This window comes from Solanum pennellii, chromosome 3, assembly GCF_001406875.1.
Source record: "Solanum pennellii chromosome 3, SPENNV200".
In the NCBI taxonomy this organism is placed as follows: Eukaryota; Viridiplantae; Streptophyta; class Magnoliopsida; order Solanales; family Solanaceae; genus Solanum; species Solanum pennellii.
This window is the reverse complement of record NC_028639.1, coordinates 69,078,749-69,088,549: the sequence shown is the minus strand read 5'-3', so window position 1 is coordinate 69,088,549 and position 9,801 is coordinate 69,078,749. Positions and strand designations below refer to the sequence as shown.

The window sequence follows — 9,801 nt, the reverse complement described above, 5'->3', positions numbered from 1 at the left end:
AAAACCTATTATAATATATTTAAATAAATACCCAAATCAATTTTGATTTCCTACCACTTTAAATTATTCTCTCGACATGTAGAATGTGCTAGGACAAAATTAGCTTTGATGAACGCGCCAGTCGTAATAGATTAATTTTCATGCTAGTTTTTTTACTTCAACATAAAAATTACATTTTAGGAGGGAAATAACGAACGACGTATTATGATACTCTTCGTTTTGTCGAGACCTACTTTGCTCTTTGGTTTGATAGTTGTACGTGCTGAGTTCGAACAATATTTGGAGATATTAAGTCGCTTGCAATATTAAAATATATAAAATAACTCATCATTTGAATAATTAGAAGTAGCGCTTTAGTAGCTTGACAATTGTTGTGGATACCATTAACCCTTGAAGTATCGTTTATGATAAGCAAATACTCTTCGTCATACTTTTGAGACATTAGTGCCCTGCCGTCCAGAAATAGAGCATATATACCATTTATACCAATGGACATACAATTGTCATAATCTTATCCACCGACCTGCTATTTACACATTGAATATATGATCAACGAATATGATTGCATCACGTGTCCCTATTCAGTCTTACGTTAAAGTAAAAGATATATATGCTCTAGTTTTTGGACGACAGGGACACCAATATCATCTCAAAAGTATGACGGAAGATATCTGCATATTATTAACGATAATTCGAAGGTATATTTGTTTTTCTCCCCAATAATTAAATAACAAAAGTGCACTATCTCTAACGATATAAACTTTTAAATGATATGATCGCACGTTTCAACGTGATATTAATAGTTAGATGCTCTTTATTTTAACTTTTGGGTTTTTTAGTGGGGGTGTAAATGGAAAGGTACCAAAGATAGAGAAAGTCCCAGGGTTTCCATATTTCCAACTCTCTCTTTCTTTCATTTATTTTAATTTGTACCCTCTTTTGTTATCCAAAAGTAGTTGAGCTTGTAACCAATAATCCCCCCCCCTTCTTTTCTTATTTTTTTTAATATCTCTTGAAAAATTGAAGTAAGATTTCTCAATGGGAAGAGGAAGAGTAGAGCTTAAGAGAATAGAAAATAAAATAAATAGGCAAGTCACTTTTGCTAAGAGAAGAAATGGACTTCTTAAAAAAGCTTATGAACTTTCTGTTCTTTGTGATGCTGAAGTTGCCCTTATAATCTTCTCTAATAGGGGTAAACTCTATGAATTTTGCAGCACTTCAAGGTATTTTTTTTTAATTTTATTAACATCAAAGATTATTTTTTTTAAACCTAAAGTCCTTCATTACCAAAACCCTTAATTAATTTACAAAGTGCTTTCATTAAATTTAGTTATTCTTTTTTTTTATCTCTGACTTCAATTATAATGCAAGATCTGTGTTGTCTTTATATGAATTGAATTATATATGTACTGTATTTTTACTATATACATATAAGATCCTTTTTTTTTCTTTTTTTTCTTTCTGTCTCTTTATATAAATATATTTTAAATATTTGATTTTGAAAGATCTACTAATGTATATTTATTTTTGGAACTTTTGTGTATATGGATTTTTTTTTGTTTTGATGTTTTTTTTTGTTTTAATTGTTTTAAAAGTGTTTAAGATCAGAATGTTCTTGATTATTTTTTTAGGAAAAAGATTTCCCATACATTGAGTTGTTTTTTGGTCTGTAGATTGATTTTTTTAATGAGTTCCGATAGATTTTCGATAAATTTTTCAATGAAACTATTGAGGGTTGATGATTAGATGATTACTCGATTAAAAGTTATTATTTTCAAAAAAATTATAATTCTTCTTAATTTTTATATTTATGAGATGAGTTAGTTAAGTGATTATATGAAAAATCGTATCAGATTATTGGGAATTAAAACTTAAAAATTCTGAAAATATTATTATAAATTTTACATGTTACAATATTTTTACTGTTAAGATTTGATTTGCAGACAAGGAGTCATGTTTGACAGTTGCAAAAAAATCTGTTATTTTTGTTCTTTAATTCCCAAGACGGATAAACAAAGGCTGCTTATGTTGGTTTCCAATAAGCAGCTATAATTTTAAAATTTTTTGTTAAGATTAATTAATAACAATTATTTCCACCAGATAATTTTCAAAATTTGTGACCCAGAGTTCATATGAATTGTTAATTTTACTGCTCGAAACTACATCGATAACAATTTATTTAGTGTAATCTTATAAGTATGAGGGCAGTAGTGTATAGACTGTTTTTTATAAATCCTAACTCAAAGTGTGTTATGTTAAGTATATTTTGATTAAAAGGACTGCATTTCATTTATGTATGTTTGATTAATATTATTTTGTAAGTCAATAAATCTAAATAACATGAGTTAATTTTTTCATTATCAATTTTTTCAATCCTCTCCTTAGAACATATGCTTCTCTATTAATTTTGTGCACGAGTTAATAAATTCTTCCTTTTCAACAATAAATATGTGATTTTTGTTTAGCACTTATTTTTCTGTTAGTTAATTGATAATAGGAAAAAGCCTCTCTTTTTTTTGTGGTAATTAGGATATTCTTTATTACATTTAAAATGACCTACTATAGAACTTGAATTTTTCTTCATAATAATGCACTGCAAAGTGTTCAAAAAAAGAGTCACATGAAATTACTAGATGTTTAATGCCTTTGTAAATAAGTATTTTATCTCTCAATGTGAAACTTTCGATGTCAATCTAAATTTAATTTAAATTCGATATAAATACCAAACATTAATGTAATAAAACAAAAAATAAAAGAGTAGATGTTTCATTTTGTTAATGCAGCATGGTGAAAACAATTGAGAAGTACCAACGTTGCAGCTATGCTACTTTGGAAGCCAACCAATCAGTAACTGATACTCAGGTACTGCTTTATATTTAAATTTATTTGGCTTATTTTTTTAAGAAAAAATTAGTTTTAATTAAAATGCATTTTTTTTTATTTTTTGGCAACTCTTTATTTATCAGTAATAAGTTATAACTTTTTAAGTAGTATATTTAAAAATCACAAAATTTAAGAATATTTTAATAGATTCGGCATATTTTAGTTTAAAAATAACAAATTTAATTTTTTTTTAATTTTTTAAATATTCTTGTCAAATCAAAACCTAACAAATAAACTATAACTATCATGTACTCTTTGATCTGTTCTATCTTTTCCCTGATAATATTATTTGGTCAGTTAGTGACATAAGAGTTTGAAATTTAGAAAAAAGGAATATTTGGAGAGAACTGAAATGGATATTTAGTAATGAAAGTTATTTAATATAAATGTAAGTTTGGGCTGCTGAGTTGGGACATCCACGTTGGAGGTCTCAAGTTTGAAGCGTCTCGCCAACGAAAATAAAAGATTTGCCTTCTCGGTTGAATTCGTCGGACTGAACTTGTCTCGTGGCTTGTGGGTTACCTTTCCTATATAATTTACAAGCTATCGAGAGTTTTACCCTGACGCGCTCAAATTTGAGTTTTTTTTATGAAAATAGCTTTGTGAGTTCATCGAACTCCCGAAAAAACTTAACTTTACTCCAAGTTGAATTGCAGTAAAATAATAGTAGCGATTCTTTAGTTTATCCTAACAGTTTTTCGAAATAATAATCCCCAAAAGAGTTTAAAATAACCATACCATAAACTTACTGGGTAAAATATTATCTGTCTAATAATATATAGTAGTTTCGTTTGTTTTATTAGTTTATTTAATCCATATTTCATTTCTTGATAAGTTATTCTTTATAGGAAAATAAACTTATTTCGAAAAACTGTTTTTAAAATTTTCTTGAGTTGAGTCTTGGATGAAAAATAGTTAATTTTGCATTAATTAATTTTGTTCTAACAAAAACTAATAAAAAATTTTGAAGCGCATATTCACTCAAAAAATAAATAAACCATCATGCATATAGGAAATGTTCTTTTTTTAATTTATTTTTTCATTTGAGCCCAGACTAATTTATACCGGTTCATACTTTCATAAATTACAAAAAGTGACAAATTCATCAAAATTTAAACTAATCATATAAGTGAAAATAAAATAAATCAACAAATATATTCACCACATAATACTTTTTAAATAGCTTCTTACATAGAATTTTTCATACCAAAAACCTTACTTTAATTAGGGTGAGAGAATCCCATAAGTCAATGCAAGACAATTCTATCTATCGCATTATAATCGTTGCTATTTTGTTAGTTATCTTAAAATTTTAAAATTGACGATTTTCATTTAAATGACCTTTGTTTTTTTTTTTCATTTTTTATTGTTATTCATCTATTTAACTTGTGAGCATCTTTCATTTTGATATTTCAGACCCTTACATTAATTATTTTCTTACAGAATAACTACCACGAATATCTGAGGCTAAAAGCTAGAGTTGAGCTCCTCCAACGATCTCAGAGGTAATTTCTGTTCACTATCTTTATCTCAAATGAATTCTCATGTTTTTGTTTTTCGAGATTCAGACTAAATATAATTTGATGTATTATTAATTTAAATACGTTATCTAATATGGTCCTTAGGTCACACCATTGATTTTATTTGATATTTTTTTTAATGAAAATTACACAGAAACTTTCTTGGTGAAGATTTGGGCACATTAAGCTCGAAGGACCTTGAGCAGCTTGAGAATCAATTAGAGTCTTCCTTAAAGCAAATCAGGTCAAGGAAGGTAAAATTATTTAATCTAATTATACAGAAAAATCATCTAAAAGTTACCTTAATTGCTAGCCCAATAGGTTGGCTATTAATTGATCCTCACATTATTTTACTCACAGAAATTCACAATACCTTTATTTTTGTTTGAGTTTGAAGTACACAATTTCTTTAAAATGTAAAATTTGAAATCTCAACAATAAGATATGTTATTGATCCTTGCAATTATGGGTAGATTGCGAATTAAACTATCTTGTCTTTGCTTACAACAGTCATTTGGTTTATAAACTAATTATACATAAATCCTAACTGATAGATGGTTTATAAAGATGAATAAATAACATATAGGTCATATATTAAAAAAAAAAAAAAAAACTAAACAAGAAGGTTGAATTGGATATGAGCGAGTTAAAAATAGTCTTAACAAAAGAATATATATGTATATATCATATTTGATTTGTCTATATTTAATATTGAAAAAACTGAGTTAATCGATATATATATATAATATGAAGGCATAATGCATAAATATGCCATTTAACTTGGCTTTAGTTCACATTTATACCTTCAACTTAGAGTGTATACAAATAAACACTTGAACTTGTATAAAGTTGAACAAATAGATATATATGTCCTACATGTCATTTTTCGTCCTACATGGTGTCCTACGTGTATTGTGTCACGTAGGACTTATATGTCTATTTGTTCAAGTTTATACAAGTTTAAGTGCCTACTTATATATAAACAAAGTTGAAGGGCATAAATGTGAAATGAAATCAAGTTAAAGAGCATATTTATGTATTATATCTAATACGAATATCCATATTATTCGCTAAAAAATGAGTCGGATTATATGATTACTTTTTTTATTCATATTGCCAATCGTATCCTACGACATTGTTTTTAATTTGCAGACACAATTCATGCTGGATCAGCTTGCAGATCTTCAACAAAAGGTACTCATTATAAAATTCTACAAATTTCCAATAATTAATAAATGAAATAATTACGCGCGAGAAATTTATCTATTTAAAATTTACGATGAATTTTAATTTTCAGGAGCAAATGCTTGCAGAATCTAATAGATTACTCCGTAGAAAGGTAAACAAACTTGATAGCCGTGTATGATGAATAACTTTATTTTATTTTCAAAATTATAAATTTCAATACTTAGGTAACTCGATAACATAAGAAGTATTTATACTGATGATATATATTACTACTGTTCTGTTTTTTTTTATTAGCTAGAAGAAAGTGTAGCTGGATTTCCACTTCGATTGTGTTGGGAAGATGGAGGTGATCATCAACTTATGCATCAACAAAATCGTCTCCCTAACACAGAGGGTTTCTTTCAGCCTCTTGGATTGCATTCTTCTTCTCCACATTTTGGGTAATTACTTTTTATTATTTTTAAAAATAATTTCGAATTTTTTACTTTTATTTCGATTAATAAATCAATGTGCACCAAGGTATGGTCTAATATAAACAAAAATGTGGGGAATGCTCTTAAAGCCCTAACAAAAGTTATTTGGTACGTGTACTAATGTAACGTACTATATATCTTACTTGATTAGTGGATGGACAGTACTGGGCACACACAATTATCATAAGTTATTATAAGGAAAAAAAAAGGCCAATAATCAATATAGTCCAACATTACATTATTTATTATAACAGGTTGCTCTAGATCAAATGTTAATGAATAACAAAAAGTCTCATATTGGTGATTAATGAGATGAGTGGATTTCTTATAAGGCTTGGACAATCCTCTTCCCTTTGAGCTAGCTTTTGGGGTGTGAGTTAGACCTAAGACCTAATAAAACAGTACGTAGTTAAGATTGTGAAGTAAAGGTGATCATTGTTATAACAGGTTTAAATACTTAAAATAAAAATAGTTCCTAGATAATCCATCACAAAATAGCTCCTATATAGTTATTTGGATTTTCATATAATCTATAGCTTATACATAGCTAATGGGAATAGCTGAGAGTTTTTGTTGTTTAGCTATAAATTTTATCGGTCTCTAAATCGTTACTATCATGTAGTGAACAATTTTCATGTTATTACTATTACAATTTATTGTTTTTGTGGTTATTTTTTTTTCTAGGTACAATCCTGTTAATACAGATGAGGTGAATGCAGCGGCAACTGCACACAATATGAATGGATTTATTCATGGATGGATGCTTTAATCTAATAATTCGAACAAGCTAATCCATGTTTGGTTAAATAATTATACAGTAATAATGTATTGCATGTATTATCATCCTTTTTTGTTTTGTTGCAAATTTTATTTAGAAACTCTCATCAGGAATTATCGCGGCGATCGATTAATCGAGGACAATAAATGTAATGTATGCATAAGTTGCTACTTTAACATTTGAAACCTCCTGACTATGCATTTCTGATTGTATCACAATATGTAATTAAATGGAATTGTTGTATTTTTGTATCATTGAATCATATGCTTATCTTGTACTATATAACAATGTTGCACCTAAAGAATATTTCGAATGTGCTTATCTATAATACATTACAGGATTCAAATGAGCGATGCTTGTTGTGAATTATGATTGATTTAATTTTTATCGAAGAGAAGCAAATAAAAGATTTTCATGAATAGTGTGACTTGGCCCTAGTTGTGCCTTTTGGTTATATGTAGACACTCTGGGATTCAACATCAACAAAAGGCTTTCAAAAATTGTCAGCGTTAATTTATGTGACGCTATTTAATTAAATATTTATTTATTTTTATCAACAATGAAAAACTTTTAAAACTCATGTTTGGTCTAAAACAAATATTAATGCTTATTTGGTATGATGAATTTTACTTGAACAACCCCGAGAGTAAATATATAATTATTATTTTATCCCGTATTTGATTAATGAGATCATATATAATAATCATTAAACACATGAGATATGTACCAACATGGTTGAATTAGTAATCCCACCTCCCATATATCACTACAACAAAAAAAAATATTAGCGACAATAAATATTAACATTATAATAAAGAGAGCTAAAGTCCTTATCGACATTAGTTAAGTGTCATTAGAATCAATGTCGTTAAAGGCTTTAGAAACATATATAAAAAGTGCTAATTGCCGCTAAAATTAAATATTTAAAAGCAATTTAAAATAAATTACCGCTAATAATTATTTTTGATGTAGTGTATAAAGTATTATAGCTAATTCAATCCCAATCTTTGGGATACCATTGCCCTAAATATTTGTATGTCTACAATCATATTTAAACAAAAAAAAAGTGTCATCCTACTTGAAATAACTTTGAAATAAAAGAGTAGCAAATAAATAGAAACAGAATAAGGAAGATGGATAAGTTAATGTGATAGACAAATCAACAAAGTGTAAAGAAGACCACTATTTTATCCCCAATACTTTAAATAGGTGAAGAATAATTCGATCGAGATTATGACGTTGGAATCTAATTCATTTGCAATCTAGGCATCTACGGAGACAAGATATGCACTTACTTATAGACGCAATATCTGTGTTTCGAATATATAAGATTTAAAATATCGTTCAAATATAAGTAACCCATTCAAATATTAGGCCTATAAGCAATGTAAGCTTGCAATGAAAAACATCTTTAAAATTCATAATTAAGGAGTAAAGGAATTACCTCCTTAACAAGACCTCACTGATGCAGTGAGTCAAGAGCTCCAATGGCTCTAATGAAATCAATGATGCAGTTCAATAACTGCCATTGTCGAAAGAGAGAAGAAGAAGGGAGAAACCAACTGTTTTTCTTTTCTATTGAATTATTATCATATATGACTTCTCCTACATTATATACATGTGATTTGGAATTGAAAAACAATCAAAGAAAGCAGAGAAAAGGTGTGATCACATTAGCTAACAAAATAACCAACTACCTAACTAACCATGTGACTTAACTAACTAACCATGTGACTAACAAGAAAATTAACTAACTCTCCTGCTAACTATCATGCTAACTAACAATTCTCAATACTCCTAATTAACGCAAAGGAAATATCAGATTAATTTATATTGAGTGATGAGTGTCCGTCTTTATTTAAGTGTTGCTAGCAAAATACTAATTAAAAAAAGAAATTGAAACATGGCTTCCAATTGGTTCATGATTGTCTGAAATTTGTCTAGTGTAAATAATTTCTGTTATGTCTGTTAAAAAAAAAAATTAGTATTGACATATATATAAGAAGAATTCACAATTTGTTCGAAAAAAATAAAATAAAAAATCTTGTTAACTCCTTTTTTATTTTTTTGCCAAGGCATCAATTACTTGGTTTTGCTTCCCATACACATGTGTTTACTTTTTTGGGCTTTGAAAGGACTACATACCCACCCACTCCAACTAAATTTCACTCTTTTTCAACATGAGATAAAGTTCTTATTTCATCTTCTTCATCATCCTATCGAAATACGTATTAAATAATAATAATCATAATAATTTATTCAGTATAAAATGATTAAAAATAAATATAAGAGTAAAAAACTTAATGAAAAATTGAAAATATTGAAATTCAGGAAAAGAAAAGAAGCTTATAGTATAATATTGAAGAAGAATATGTATAAAATATAATTTAATGACGCTATTTTTATAAAAGTTAAAAATTACAAGGTTTTACTATTTTATAAATTCAATTTTTTTTTTATCAAATGATGATTTTCATTATTAAAAATTAGATGAAATAGTAAAAAAATTATCATAACAAAAAGGGATAGCTACCAAGTTTAGACATCCTTTAAATGCCTCTCATTTTTACTTGATTCGGCCAAGCAAAAGAATTTGTCAAAATTTATGATTACCTAAAAGAGATAAATAAGGGCCCATTAACGCAACTTGCATATGAAGCCAATTTTAATTGGGCCCAACCCACGTGAAATCCCTATGTAATCGGTAAGTCGAGGGTATTAAGATTGTGTATACTTTATTCTCTCACAATCGCCTTTAGTGAAATTTCACTTGATACTATCAATATGTTCTTCTTTTATAATTCTGTTTCATATATATTTAGTTATTTCATGTTTATGATTTTAGATGATGGATCTAATATGTTAATTGATGCTTGATATATATATATATACATAATTTTTTACCATATGATGTGTGGTAAAATAAGTACAGTTTTCTATTGGAGTGGAGACAATATTA

The 9,801-nt window shown here is 27.6% G+C and overlaps 1 protein-coding gene across 1 annotated transcript; it reads left to right on the top strand.

The window, feature by feature from the left end:
- The first annotated feature begins 857 nt into the window (after window positions 1–857).
- Window positions 858–7,119, top strand: LOC107012741 (MADS-box protein EJ2). Its single transcript, XM_015212656.2, has 8 exons — window positions 858–1,223; window positions 2,784–2,862; window positions 4,327–4,388; window positions 4,558–4,657; window positions 5,556–5,597; window positions 5,701–5,742; window positions 5,886–6,031; window positions 6,749–7,119. Exons 1-8 carry the CDS (start codon window positions 1,039–1,041, stop codon window positions 6,831–6,833), a joined length of 741 nt encoding a protein of 246 aa, XP_015068142.1. The 5' UTR covers window positions 858–1,038; the 3' UTR covers window positions 6,834–7,119.
- Window positions 7,120–9,801: the final 2,682 nt, after the last annotated feature.

Coding starts and splice junctions, on each gene's coding strand:
- LOC107012741 (XM_015212656.2), top strand. CDS start 1,039: ATGGGAAGAGGAAGAGTAGAGCTTAAGAGAATAGAAAATAAAATAAAT. Junction 1,224..2,783: donor GAATTTTGCAGCACTTCAAG/GTATTTTTTTTT, acceptor TTGTTAATGCAG/CATGGTGAAAACAATTGAGA. Junction 6,032..6,748: donor TCTTCTTCTCCACATTTTGG/GTAATTACTTTT, acceptor TTTTTTTTCTAG/GTACAATCCTGTTAATACAG.